Source organism: Stenella coeruleoalba (assembly GCF_951394435.1).
Source record: "Stenella coeruleoalba genome assembly, chromosome: 5".
Lineage (NCBI taxonomy): Eukaryota > Metazoa > Chordata > Mammalia > Artiodactyla > Delphinidae > Stenella > Stenella coeruleoalba.
In genome coordinates this window covers 72,864,908-72,879,630 of record NC_137150.1, presented here as the reverse complement: position 1 = coordinate 72,879,630, position 14,723 = coordinate 72,864,908, and the positions used below count along the sequence as shown (strand labels likewise).

The window sequence follows — 14,723 nt, the reverse complement described above, 5'->3', positions numbered from 1 at the left end:
CTGTTGCTTTTGTTCACTAAAAGGATACTGTCTACACATAATGGCTTGCCTGGGGGAACCCTGCCTCTCTGCCTGAATGTTAAACCAAAGTGCCTTTGCTCAAGGAAACATCTGGGATATTTGCAAAATTTATGGCTTTTTTACTTTACTTCCTCATCTCCTCCCCCTCTCTGTGCTATAAAAGAAACTGGCATCCAAACCCGGTTAGATGGTTATTTTGAGACTTTAGTCGGCTATCTTCTTGGTCTGCCGGCTTTCCAAATAAACTCGTATTCCTTTCCTCAACACCTCGTCTCTGATTTATTGGCCTGTCGCCAGGGAGCAGAGAGAGCTTGTATACTGTTAACACTTGCAAGCTGAAGAATTAAATGAATGGCGATGCACGGCAAGTAAGTTAGAGAAAGTAATTTAAAGTGAAAAAGATATTAACACAAGAATCCAGTAGTTTCCTTACTTCTGCTGTTGCTATACTACACTACTGCTCATCTGTGACTATATAACTTTTCACATGACTTAAGACTCTAGCAGGCAATTCTTTTGTTCTGGGTTTTTTCTTTCCATTTTTAATCCAGCAAATATCAATTGAATACAGCCTGCGCTGTGACAATGAACAAAATCGTGCCACTGACCTTAATCAACATTTTGGGACCCATAAAACCCAAATACCCCTGAAAAATTTAGACAAACACTAACCGGGCTTTCTGTTTTATTCTTTAAAAAAATGGATTAGGGGCTTCCCTGGTGGCGCAGTGATTAAGAATCTGCCTGTCAATGCAGGGGACACGGGTTCGATCCCTTTCGACCCCTGGTCCGCAAGATCCCACATGCCGCGGAGCAACGAAGGCCTCGCACTACTGAGTCTGTGCTCTAGAGCCGGCGTGCCGCAACTATTGAAGCCCGTGCGCCTAGAGCCCGGGCTCCGCAACGAGAAGCCACTGCAATGAGAAGCCCGTGCACCCCAACACAGAGCAGCCCCCGCTCGCGGTAACTAGAGAAAGCCCACACGCAGCCACGAAGACTCAACGCAGCCAAAAAATAATTAATTAATTTAAAAAAATGGATTAGTGGTGATTGGCTTTTAAAAGGATTTTTGATTTTAGATAACAAACGCGCTGGGTTTTACTCACCAATTTCCTCTGATTCTTGCCCAGAGGCTCTCAGCTTGCATTCCTCTGTATAGTGTTTTTGAATTATCTCCCACAGTTCCGTATTGACAAGAGAATTTGTTCGGGTATGGTACCGAGTCCACGAAGAGACCCGGCGGCGACAGAAGGGACAGCACAAATTTGCCTTTTCGACAGTCGATTGGAAGCATGGTTTACAGAGCGTGTGGTTACAAGGGAGTGTCACAGGCTCAATTAGGATTTCCACACAGATCTGGCACTGGCATTCCAACAAGGAAGGGATGGCGTCTTTGGGTACAGCCATTTTAATATGCTAATAAGGCATATTCAACATCAACACCTGAAAGAGAAAGAATCGTATTTCCAGCCCAAGTAAGGAAAAAGCAAATTAACAGTTTTGTGTTTAAATATTATGCTCAGCAGCCTACCAGAATTCAGAGATTGGGAGTATCAAACGTCTTGAAGTAAAAAGATGTTCTGCTGGCAAGGTAAACAGTACGACCCTGGAAGGCGGTGTATTTGTCCATTTTTAAGACAAACATCCGGAAAGAAAACAAATGAACCTTGGCTGCTCCCAGGCGTTAACAACCGCTGCGGCAAGGAGAACGGTGGGCTCTGGCTCTTTGGCGCCGCAGGAGGCTCGCACCAAGTTCCCCTCCTCCCTCTTACCAGGTGAGGATGCTCTCTTAGTTCCAGGCAGCCAAGCCCGAGGCCGCCTAGGCGCGCAACCACCAGGCCACCGCTCGAGAAAGAACGCTGCTTCCCCCCAGACGCCGGGCTCTGCTGGAGCGGGACTCCAGTCTTACCGCTGCTGTGGGGCCGCAAGCGAGCATTTCCCGGGGCTCTGAGTCCACCCCTCGCCTTTCTCCGGTCAGCCAGAAAGCCTCATCTTGGCTGCAGTGCTGTAGCAAACCGACAAGGGCTAGTGACGTCACAGCTGCCCGCCAAAACGGCCCCTCCCACCTTACAGAACCGACCAAGAGCAGAGACGGCTAACATTTGGCCGGGAGGGACTTCCGGGCCTGCGCGCGCGCCGCCCGCCCCGCCCCCTGGAGAGGGCCCTCCCCTTGCGTCGCAACCCCTGCGGCTCCACTTTTCCCGCGTGATTCTTGCTTCCGGAGGCTGCGGAAGCCCGGCAGTGTCGCAAGGTTAGTGTCTGGGCAGAAAATGGGAAACCTCAAAACAAACTAAAAACCGAATAGTAGTTTAAAAAATTCTTTCGTCAGTACTCCTCAGAATACACTTCTGTTTTCGTTAATTTGTAACTAAGCCTCTTAGGTCGCTTTCCAAAGTTCTTGGAAAAGCGTCTCCGAGAAAGGCTGTGGTCAGAGAATCCACAAACTTGCTGCAGTTTAACAGGCACTTGGGAATCAAACTTTGGTGCTGCTGCCACGATCCTGGGCTTAACTACTTTATTGTTAAATTTCAGTCTAGAGCAGTCAGAATTACAAAGGAAGTCAAAAGGAAAATATTTCATCTTTTTATGCTTTTGGAATAAGTTTTTCTACTTTGGTATTGAGTTCTTTTACTGACAACTGATCCTACTGAATTGAGTTGTATGAAAAAGTAGATTTTGGCTAAGAAAACGGTGGGGATTATATAAAGACTGTGATCTCTAGTACTTAAGAACCAAGCTTCATAGAGACAAAGTAGAGTTATTATTTAATGGATATAGAGTTTCAGTTTTACAGGTTCTGGAGACGGATGGTGGTGATGGTTGCACAATTTTATGAATGTAAATATTTAATACTGCTGAACTGTACACATAAGAATGGTTAAGGTGGTTCTCACTACTGCACTTGACTAGTCTTAAAAAAATAATAAAAAAATTTTTAAATGGTTAAGGTGGTGAATTTTATGTTATGTGTGTTTTACCTCAATTTTAAAATTTTTGGAAAAAAAACAGGTCTGAGTTTTCTGAGGAAATGCTAAATAGCTGTGGACGAAGAGGAAAGAAAGTCACTGTGCATGTAAATAGTCATTAAGGTCTTTTAGGTTTGCTGAGGTCATTTAGGTGCTGGAGATGAGTGGTTTACAGATGAAGGCAAAACTAGGAGGTGTGGATCCTTTCTAGAGAGCTTTGGAAGTTTCGTTTTTTTTTAACTCGAGTTCAAAAAACTGGTTGTCATCCAGTTGTCCATAGTATCAATCCCTTAATTCCAGGCTCCCTAATGTGATCCCAACCTCCTTTTCCAGTGGAATCTCCTATTATTCTTTTAAACATTCAGTTATGATCTATTCACTGTCATACAAATCTTGTGTTTTGGGGTCATTGCTTGAAATCTCAGTTCATCCTAAATGAGTTGCTTCATGGCTTTGCCTCCTTCAAGGATCAGTTCAAGGCACTTCCTCTAGGAGATATTTCTCCACCACACAATGATACCCCTCCTCTGAACTCACTCATTTGTATATTGCCTAGTGATTATGGGGTTTTTTGTAATCTTATTTTAACTCTTGCATTTTGATTTCTATTTTCCGGTACCTGTGTCTTGTGTAATGGATACATTTTATGTGCTTCCTCAGATTTCCCTGGCCTCGTTTACTTTGCGGACCCACAGTCCTTTCCTCTGCCTGGGGCTGACCAGTTGCATTTCTGGAATCTCTGGCTTCTCCTGCCACTTCTGGGATCCTGTGAAACACTGCACTGAACAATGCAGTCACTGGCTTCCCAGTGGCTGCTAGGAGGGCTTAGATGATGCATCCTGGAAGTATGAGGGGGTCACTCCCCACAGAGCCAATTTTGACCAATTGAAAACAGTAGACTTTGTGAGCACAACAGAGAAATTTTCCTTCCTTCTTCCTATTGAAACCAAGCCCCTCTAAAATCGAGTTTCCCTGCCAAGTTTATGATTAACCTCTCAGTAGAAAACTTTATTCCCTTTTTTGTTCCAGTAGGATTGAGGAGTATCAAAGAAAAGGGGGGATTGAAACCAAGCAGGACCCTGCAGGGCCCTTCTGGCTACAAAGGCCCCTCCATGTTTCCTGTTTCTTGTAGGAAACAAAGGCTTTTGTTTCCTAGCCCTTCCCTGAGTTCCAAAGAGCAGACTCAAGCCGTTACAAATTAGGGAAGGGAGGAAATGCAGAAACAAAGGAAAAGCAGCCGAGTAGAAAAATTAATAATAGGTTAAACAATACTTCAGTGATAAAACACTCCTAGTTCCTTCTCAAGGGATGTACAAAACGATCTGATGTATATCTTTTGAGTTGTTCTGAAGAAATTAAGGCTCACCCCACCCAGGTGGAGGATGGTGACTACATGCTGATCATAAGCACTAGACCCTAAACTTGTAGAAATCGGTTGATGATTAAGATTCCGGAAACATCACCCTGTTACCTCACAACCAACCAATCAAAAGAAAATCCGTGAGCTGCAACCCTCACATCAAAAGGTGCCTTTAAAACCCTTCTCTGGAAGCCACAGAGGAGTTCCTGTCGTCTTTCCAGCACTAGCTACCCGTTCTCTTTGCTTGGTGCCCTGCAATAAACGCTGCACTTTCCTTCAACACACCCCCATGTCAGTAGGTTGGCTTTGCTGCATGGCGGGCAAACAGACCAAGTTTGGTTCAGTAACACTTCCAACACATGGTTTCTCTCTCTCTCTCTTTTTTTATTTGGCATGGTGTCTCTAAACAATGTGTCTGGAGAAGGACAAGACTGAGTGCATGGATCTAGCAAGCAACCTATTGTCAAGGAGGAGCCAGCAAGGTAACACATCATCTTGTATTACTTCTCATCCTTCTCTACATAACAGCCTTCCAAAGTGTTACTCATTCTGGTTGTCCTGAATTTGTACCTCCCAAATAAAGCGTCAGTGTTTAACTTTTACCTGTAGGGCAGGATCCACATTTTAAAATGTTTCTGTTATTCACACTACCTAGTGCATGGCATTTATTCAAAAAATATTATAGGGCTCCCCTGGTGGCGCAGTGGTTGAGAGTTCACCTGCCGATGCAGGGGACACGGGTTCGTGCCCCGGTCTGGGAAGATCCCACATGCTGTGGAGCGGCTGGGCCCATGAGCCATGGCCGCTGAGCCTGTGCGTCTGGAGCCTGTGCTCCGCAACAGGAGAGGCCACAGCAGTGAGAGGCCCGCATATCGCAAAAAAAAAAAAAAAAAAAAATTATAAATAGGACTTGCCTGGTGGTACAGTGGCTAAGACTCCACGCTCCCAGTGCAGGGGGCATGAGTTTGATCCCTGGTCAGGGAACTAGATCCCACATGCCGCAACTAAGAGTTCGCATGCCGCAACTAAAGATCCCACACGTGGCAACGAAGGTCCCACATGCCACAACTGAGACTTGGCACAGCCAAATAAATAAATTTTTTTTAAATTATAAATATATGGTCAGTGTGTGAGAATTCCCTTTCTAGTACAAGTAACTATGGAACTGTACTAGAGAGAAAATGCACATCAACATACAAAATATATTAGATGTTTTATTTATTTATTGCTTTTAGTACATACATTCACATGGTTCAAAATTCAAAAAGTACAAATAGATTAACATTGAAATGACTTCCTCCTACATTTGATCCCTAGCTTCTCAGTTTTCTTCCCTAAGAAAACCAATGTTACCACTTTTTAATGTATTTCTCCAGAAGAAGTTTATGAAGTTTATAGATATAGTAGCCTATATGTTTGTTTTTGCCCGTTTTTTCCATTTAGCAATATATATTGGAAATGAATATTTTATTTTATTTTTTTTTGCGGTACGCAGGCCTCTCACTGTTGTGGCCTCTCCCGTTGCGGAGCACAGGCTCAGGACGCGCAGGCTCAGCGGCCGTGGCTCACGGGCCCAGCCGCTCCGCGGCATGTGGGATCTTCCTGGACCGGGGCACGAACCCGTGTCCCCTGCATCGGCAGGTGGACTCTCAACCACTGCGCCACCAGGGAAGCCCTGGAAATGAATATTTTAAAACAACACATCTTGGTGATAACTGCATATTACTATACGATTACATGAAGAGCTTCTTCATTCTCTTGTATTGCTACACAGAAAGTATCCACTGTATCAGTATATCATAATTTAACACTCTCCTCACTTTTGCTATAAAAATAACCCTGTAATAAATTGCATGTATGTATTTTTTCCCATTTGCAAGATAAATTACTAGAAGCGTAATCTCTGGGTCTAGGGTAACAGGTTAGCTTTTGGCTGATGGTATCAACTCTTCTAGGGATGACTTTTGCTCTTCAGGGGCCCTCACTGCTTTTCCCTTCTCAATGACCTGAACGGCCTTTAGCAAACCATCCTGCAGAGCCTGGTTCTTTACCATATTAGTGATCATGAAATTGACATCTTTTATATACATTTGCCTTACTTTAGCAATGTAGTGTTCTGCCTTGTTACCATGTGCTACAAAGAAGGTGCACAGTGCTGTGATATCTTCTTCTTGCATCCCATGCTCCTCCAGAACAGACTCCCATACAACTCTAATGCGCTTGTTCTTGACTTTTCGTCTAAGGATGGAGGCTAAGGTGGGAAGACCTCTCACCAGATCTGGCAGCTTCTCAAGCACACGAGTGTGCAAGCGGATGAGTACTTCAATGACGTAGCTGTATAAAATATTCAATTCCATTGGAGTGAACCTACAAAAAATGTGGAGAGCTTCTTAAGCATTAGAACTCTTTACATACAAACATAAAATGAATTTTCTTAGGATAATTCAAAGAAGTATATACCTACTAGGAGAACTGTAAGCAGATACGGTAGGAGGTCCCCAGAGAAAGAGAACCAGGCATGGCTCTCTTGACATAACAGAAGCCATTTTTTGTTTGTTTGTTTGTTTTGTGATATGTGGGCCTCTCACTGTTGTGGCCTCTCCCGCTGCAGAGCACAGGGTCCGGACGCGCAGGCCCAGTGGCCATGGCTCACAGGCCCAGCCGCTCCGCGGCATGTGGGATCCTCCCGGACTGGGGCACGAACCCATGCCCCTGCATCGGCAGGCGGACTCTCAACCACTGCTCCACCAGTGAAGCCCAAGAGAAGCCATTTTTGACCTAAGCCATTTTGTGATCTAAGCCTGGCCACAGTGCTTGACCTTGAACAGGTCTCAGTAATTCATGATCTTAATGGTAAGTGAGGGAATGCAGGGACAAAGGAAAAGCTGTCAAGAAAAAGTAGTTTAGTGATAAGAGTCCTAGTTCCTCCTCAAGGGATATATGTAACAATCTGATACATATCTTTTGAGTTCTGCAGGAACTGAGGTCCCCACCCAGTGGAAGATGGAATAATGATGTTGACCTTTTCTGACCCTTATGACTTCAGTCAACTAAAGCTTGGACTCTGTCAACCTTTGCCCCAATTCGCTGCTGAGTTCTCCTCTATTCAAGCCCCTTCATGATTATGCATGTACCCTTAGCTTAAAACTTCCCCAGTTCTGTTGTTTGGGAAGACGCTGCTTTGGGGAAGATCCCTGGTGTTTTCCTTACTTGCTGCAAGTAATACATCCTTTCTTGTCCCGGTCTTTGGCTTGGTTGTCTTTTGGTTCAATGCCCACCAAGAGTTGAACCCAGTTTTCAGGTAAGAACCAGCTGTTGCAGTTTAGAAAATGCTTACTTTAGAAATAGGGCCTGCCAGTGTTCATAGTAGTTATTTACAATAGCCAAGACATCGAAGCGACCTAAGCGTCCATCGACCAATGAATGGATAGAGAAGATGTGATACATATATACAGAGAAATGTTACTCAGACATAAAAAAGAACAAAATAATGACACTTGCAGCAACATGGATGGCCCTAGAGATTATCATAATTAAGTCAGACAAAGACAAATGCCACATGATATCACTTATATGTGGAATCTAAAAAAATTATACAAATGAACTTATTTACAAAACAGATTCACAGACATAGAAAACAATTTTACGGTTACCAGAGGGGAAGGGGAGAGAGAGAAATTAGGAGTTTGGGATTAACAGATACACACTATTAAAAGAATTTAAAAAAAAAAAAGAAATAGGGCTTGCTCTAAACTGGACAGCTTAGATCTCAGGCCACTCATACTGTAAGTTTCTCCATGGCAGAGGAGTTATATTATCCATCTCTATGTTAGTAAGACTTTGGCAAGCAAGGGACTCTGAGATGTGTACCACAGTTCTGGCAAGTAAACAGGTGCTCAAATTAATCTCTTTTGAATGAATGAGCTTAAGAAAATGTAACTTCTTCACAATCCATTGTTGGAACCATATTAAGAAACCCAATTTTAGGGACTTCCCTGGTGGCACAGTGGTTAAGAGTCTGCCTGCCAATGCAGGGGGCACGAGTTCGAGCCCTGGTCCAGGAAGATCCTACATGCTGCGGAGCAACCAAGCCTGTGCGCCACAACTACTGAGCCTGCGCTCTAGAGCCTGTGAGCCACAGCTACGGAGCCCATGTGCTGCCACTACTGAAGCCTGCGTGCCTAGAGCCCATGCTCCACAACCAGAGAAGCCCCTGCTTGCTGCAACTAGAGATAGCCCATATGCAGCAACGAAGACCCAGCACAGCCAAAAATAAATAAATAAATTTATTTAAAAAAAAAAGAAACCCAATTTTAGAATGACCACAGCAAGCTCTCACAAAACCACAAAATTCCACTGATTTCTCATTGGATACTCACTTGAATGACAGAACTGCTGTCCACAGCTCATCTTGGGCAGCTTGGTTTGCCAGAATCTTGCTATGATGTTCAAATTTCTGTGTCAGATTATCCTTGGTGAAGTCCAGTTCTTTAAACTGTGCTTCTAATGCTTGGAGTTTGTGGCCTACTCTATAGGATAAAAGAATCAAGGGTTAATTTAGGTCAGGGCTGTTATAAAGTAGAAACTAACACACCATTGTAAAGTAATTATACCCCAATAAAGATGTTAAAAAAAAAAAAATTTAGGTCAGGGCACAAAACTAAGGTTCTGTCTTAATATAAGGCTATAATACATTGTTTATAACCACTATCAAATTTGAGTAGCTATTTACATTTTAAGATTATGAACAGTTGTTCCCATTTGCTGTTCTCTCTAGTCATCATCCTAGTTCTGGCATTCCTTATATTGCCAAACATGTGAATTGTCTAATTACCTCAATTACATGCCATGTCTTGTCTTCGTACCATACTTTATACGTTAAAAAATATTTTATACAAGCTTTAATTTGATTCTCACAACAACCATTAGAAGTAAAGCAGTCATTTTTACTATTTACGGATAAAGAAATTGAGTCTCAAAGAGTTACTTTTTAATGATCTAAGTTGTAAGCTCTTGGAGGGAGAGGATCAGAGACTATTTCTTGGACATCTTTATGCCTGTCCCCCAATACCTATAAGAGGCCTTACACAGAAGTAATACAATGTGTCTCCTATGATTGACATTTTTGATGTTAGTGAAATGCTAAGCAGTGTAACAGCAAAAGGGGAATCTGAGTAGCTCTGAACAGCCCTGATCGTTAGAGGGCGCTGTGGCACCAAAATTATGTCTAACTGAACCACAAAGAATTGAACCACACAACTCACTTGCCTGAAGCCACCCACATTGTCTTTCACGAAGGAAATGATACGCACACAGCCAGTTCCCCGAGTTTCTATGTCCCCAGTCACCCGAATACTGTTGTGGTTGCCTAGGGTTCTATCCTTGACCATTTTCTCTTCTTGGTCTTTATTTTCTCCCAAGGCTAATTTAGCTTCAGGTACGACCCCTCTCCTAAGCTCTAGACCTGTATATTCAACTATGTTTTGCACATCTCCACCTGGATGGTGATGTCAAATTCAACTGTCTTAAGCTGAATCTACTAAGTCCCTCCTCCCTCCTCTCGCACCCCATCTTCAGAAATTTCGGCAATGGAATTTTCTCATTGCTTTGGATTCTATTTACATATAGATAAGGCTCTGTACGAAATGTGCATTTTTGTAGTATAGGCCTGCATGACCTAATATGCCAGTAATCTCTGTCTGCAAGTCAAAACTATGATATCTGGCAAAGTCTCTGTATTAACTTTTAGACCTTTAAGAAGATATTGCTTTTAGGTCATCTCCAGCTTGAACCCTAGAGGTAAACTCTAGCTTGTCATTCAGTATAAAGGTTTACAATTGGAGCATTTCTTTGGAATCTTTTCACCAAAAGGCATTCCTGATCATTCCACATAAATCCTAAACAACATGTCTGCAAATCTGCGTTTCTACTACAATTCTCCAGCTCAGTTAATGGCATCACCATCTACCCAATTCCTCGAACTAGAAATCTCAGAATAACTCACCATTTTTTCCCTTTCTCTCCATCAGCGTGTCTCTAATCTATCCCGTCCTCTCTATCTCCAGTAAGCCAGTTAATCGCCATCTTTCACTTGGACCTAGGATTACAGTAGTCTAACTTGATTCCTCCTTTTCACGTCCAATCCATTCTCCAGAGATATTCTTCTAAAACACAATTCTGATTTTATAATTTGACTATTATATACGTTTTATGCTGCCGACTTGCCCAGTGATATTGCTGGAGCCAAGTTGGATTTCCTCAGCAGGAAACAGGCTCTTTGCCCTTCGCCCCCATCTTCTACCAGTTCTCTCACACATCCTAGTCACCAGTCATATGAGACATCTAGCTGCTGACAGAATACCGTATGCGATTCCAAGCTTCTATGCTTCCACGTACTGTTTCCTCAGCCTAGAATTCCTTACCGTATTTTTATTTCTTGTAAACTCCTACTCACACTTTCAGATCCAGCCTAAATGTCCCTCTATGAAGGGTTCCCTTTCCTAGTGTCAAAGGCAAAATTCATTCCTGTCTTCATGTTCTCATAGCCCTTTAGGAACATCACCATTATAATGTCAGTCACATTAAATTGTAAGCATTTTTGAATACTTCTGTTATTCCTAAGGCTGTGAGCTCCTTGAGGGCAGAAACCACACGTTACTTATTTTTGCAAACCTGTTATATAGCACATGCATTAATTGAATGGAATTATAGCATCTGGAAGTAGATTTTTCTTTATTATTAATTGACATTTTTTGAACCTGAACACGTTAACAGAGAAAGAATTCTAATTAGCATGTCCGTAGTTCTTTGCTTATTTTTATTCTTCATTCTTCTCTTACTCATCTTCCCAGAAAAGCAGACCCATGCTTGCTCCCTCCCTGTAGCCATTAGCAACCTTTTCATTGCCTCCTTTAAGGATATCAGGGTTGTGGTTTCATTGTTCATCTTCTTAAGGCAAAATGAAAAAGAAAACAAGCAAAACAAAAACCCAATAGAGGTTTGAATCCAGGGTTTTCTGCTCTCTTCCACTCAGCAACAGGCAGCAGCAGTGTGAGTATTCGATCTAAATTCTGCCTGAAAGGTCACTCAGTACAAGAAGCTTTTAATAGCTTGTACATCCAAATATAGTTTCAAAGGGCTGATCCTATGAACACAGGTGTCCTGGGATACACTATAATATTTGCCTTTGAAAAGTGACCATAGGTCATCAACCTAGTACAACAGCCAGATGTAATTGTGGCTCTGTGTATATTCTGGTAAATGGATATACGGGTACACAATGTATACATATACTAGGATTAAATTTAATGGAAATATTACTCTCTAATTTTAAGAGCTTAATTTTTCACTTATAATCTCAATTAGGTTTAAAGAAGCCCCAGACTTTGTATGATGTATTATATCAATGCAAAAAAATCCGACCATCCTTAGAAACTTATATTTATTGTAGTATTAGATTAGGTATTGGAAATAAAAACAGACATAAAACAGGATTCCTGAATTCAAGGGGTTTAAATACTAACTGGGGAGATACTTAAAAGATAATATATACTTAAAAGAAAATATATATAAAATGTGTGCTGAGTAGATACAGACTGTAAAAATCATAGATGATGAGAGAGTAGGTCACTGAAGCCTTGGATAACTGAGAAGCACTCACATTGAAGGTGGGATTTGGTCTTGGCCTTAAAGGAAATGTAGGTCTCTGATTATCAGAGAAGAGAGAGAAGAACATGACAAACTGGAGAAACTGTGTGGGTAAATTCACAGGGGTGGTTGGCAAGTACATGATGTGGTCAGGGAACAATGAGTGAGTATTTTGTTGATGTTCTCTCAACAAAAGATTCATGTGAGAAAAAGAAAAACGACACAAGCTGGTAAAAGTCAGGTCATGGATTTATTCATTCATTGAATAATTTATTTACTTATTCAATATTTGCTGAACACCATAAATATAAATTGAATGGGCAAAACCTATGAATGAATGATCAGCACTATCCCAGGTATTAGGAATAAAATGAGTAAGGCAAAATCCTTGCCCTAAGAGGCATACTAGTAGGGAGACTGAAAACGAGGATTGCAAAAGGGTTCTAGCCAGCCTGGTAAGCAGTTTGGACGTATGTGAGGTCTTGGTTCTGTAAGTTATTCTAGCACTGGTGTTTAAGATGGATCCAAATGGGAATGAAACCAGAGGCAGAGATGTCCCTCAGGAGACTGGTATCACAGTCAGATGTGAAGTGATGAGATTACAATGTCTGTCCTTGGAGTGAAAAGGGAAAGGGACAGACCTTAGAGACAGTATGAGTCCCCAAGGCCTCCTGGGGGTTGGAGTCAGTAAGTCTCACATGAATTTTCAGAAAAGTTTGGGTGTCCTAAAGGAATCAAGTCCTTCCTTGCCTCAGTGGGAAAACCTTGCTAGAGTCTTTGTATCCTACCCAGTGGCCATCCTCCCCAATACCTCCCCACCCCTGCTATTTTTCCCTCATTAACAGAATCTAAATCCAAATACTGTTCGAGCATTGGGCAGCTGTGTACTTCAGGGGACTCTGGGTCTACCCACCCCCTTAGTCACAGGGTGGTGAATCTTGATTAGACCAAACCAATCACAGTAATTTTATTATTGTTGCCATTATCATTGGTTTAGGAATGGGCAGGTGGCAGAATTCTGCCCTATGAAATGTGAGAGGAGATTTACTGTGGGGCTTCTGAGAAAACATTTTTTTAAACTTGTGATAAAATATACATAACATAAAATTTACCATTTTTGGTTGGGGGGGGTGGGTGAAATGGGTGAAGGTAGTCAAAAAGTACAGACTTCTAGTTATAATAAATAAGTCCTGGGTATGTAATGTACAGCATGGTGACTATATTTAATAACACTGTAATTGTATATTTGAAAGTTGCTAAGAGACTTGATTTTAAAAGTTTTCATCACAGGAAAAAAAATTGTAACTGTGTGTGGTGATGGACATTAACTACACTTACAATGGTGATCATCATGTACTGCATACGTATATAGAATCATTACGTTGTATACCTGAAACTAATACAATGTTATACGGCAATTATATCTCAATTTTAAAATGTTACCATTTTTGACCATTTTAAGTGTACAGTTCTGTGACATTAAGAACATACACACTGTTGTCCAAACATTACCACCATTTCCATCTCCAGAACTTTTTCATCTTCCCCAGCTGAAAGTCTGTACCTATTAAATACCAACTTCACATTCTCCCCTCTCCTCAGCCCCTGAAACCACCATTCCACTTTCTGTCTCTGTGAATTTGGCTATTCTAACTCCTCACATAAGGGGAATTGTGCCTTCTTGTGACTGGGAGAAGAGTTTTTCTGATGATAAAAAGAAACACATGGGAGAAAATGTTCTCTTCATCCCTCAATATTGTTGGATTTTCCTTCATATGATGCCAGGGACTGCAGCATCCAGCCTATTACGGCCGTGAGGGGAACCAGCCTCAGGGAGTAAGCCAGGGCAGCAGAGCAGAGAGAGGAAAAGAACCTGTCCCAATGGAAAATAGTATGGAAGTTCCTCAAAAATTAAAAATAGAACTACTACTCTGATCCAGCAATCCCACTTCTGGGTATATATGTATATCTGAAGGAAATGAATACCGGGTATCAACGAGAGACCTGCACTCCCATGTTCACTGCAGCATTATTCACAATAGCCAAGATATGGAAACAAGCTAAGTGTCCAAGAAAGAAGAAAATTCTGATGTTTGCAACAACATGGATAGACCTAGAGGGCATTATGCTAGGTGAAATAAGTCAGACAGAGAAGGACAAATACTGCATGGTACCACTTATATGCGGACTCTAAATATAAAGTTAAATTCATAGAAACAGAGAGTAGAAAAGTGGTTGCCAGGGACCGGGAGGTGGAGGGTGGGGAATAGAAAGAGATTGGAAAAAGGGTAAAGTTTAAAAAAAGGAAGAAAGAAGCTGTCACTGAATTAACCTCCCCTAGAACTCTTTCATTGCTAATGTGCTTATGAGGAATAACAACTTTGCCTTATTGATTAAGCCTTTTATAGTTGGGGCTCTGTCCTTAAGGAGTTCAGCAAAGTGAAGGAGACTTTTTTTTTTTTTGCCACACTGTGCGGCATGTGGGATCTTAGTTCCCCCACCAGGGATCAAACCCGGGCCCCCTGCAGTGGAAGCAGAGAGTCGTAACCACTGGACAGCCAGGGAATTCCGTGCACGAGACTTTATACATCAAGTTCTTCTTTGCTGGGGTTTCTTCAGAAGCCCTTCATTTCTCTGGAGCTAACATTAGTTTTCTTATGGGTAGACCTGTGGCCAGTACCTTGACAAGGAAATAAAACAGAGAAGGAAGGAAACAATGGTGGAAACTC

General features: G+C 42.1%; 2 protein-coding genes across 8 annotated transcripts in view; both read right to left on the bottom strand.

Moving 5' to 3' along the window:
- Positions 1–2,061, bottom strand: part of RNF168 (ring finger protein 168) — a 41,623-nt gene extending 39,562 nt beyond the window's left edge. For 4 of the 6 annotated variants that reach the window (XR_013828313.1, XM_079921335.1, XM_079921331.1 and 1 more), the window contains exons 1-2: positions 1,553–2,035; positions 1,128–1,464 (exon numbers count right to left, since the gene is read on the bottom strand). Coding sequence is in view for 5 of the 6 variants with exons in the window: in XM_079921335.1 (XP_079777461.1) it covers positions 1,128–1,428 (301 nt within the window). In the remaining variant the exon portion in view is untranslated. Of the gene's footprint in view, positions 1–1,127; positions 1,465–1,552 lie in introns of all 6 variants that reach the window. The other 2 variants (XM_079921332.1, XM_079921333.1) reach the window with 2 other exon arrangements.
- Positions 2,062–5,230: 3,169 nt separating this feature from the next.
- On the bottom strand, positions 5,231–11,292 carry SMCO1 (single-pass membrane protein with coiled-coil domains 1; the record flags this gene model as incomplete). Of its 2 annotated transcripts, none has more annotated exons than XM_079923317.1 (3): positions 5,231–6,714; positions 8,727–8,876; positions 11,243–11,292. In XM_079923317.1, the coding sequence occupies 3 exons, from the start codon at positions 11,290–11,292 to the stop codon at positions 6,270–6,272; spliced, it is 645 nt and encodes a 214-aa protein (XP_079779443.1). In that variant the 3' UTR covers positions 5,231–6,269. The 2 variants fall into 2 exon arrangements, with proteins under 2 accessions (XP_079779443.1, XP_079779444.1); XM_079923318.1 differs by lacking the exon at positions 11,243–11,292 and adding an exon at positions 11,187–11,212.
- Positions 11,293–14,723: the final 3,431 nt, after the last annotated feature.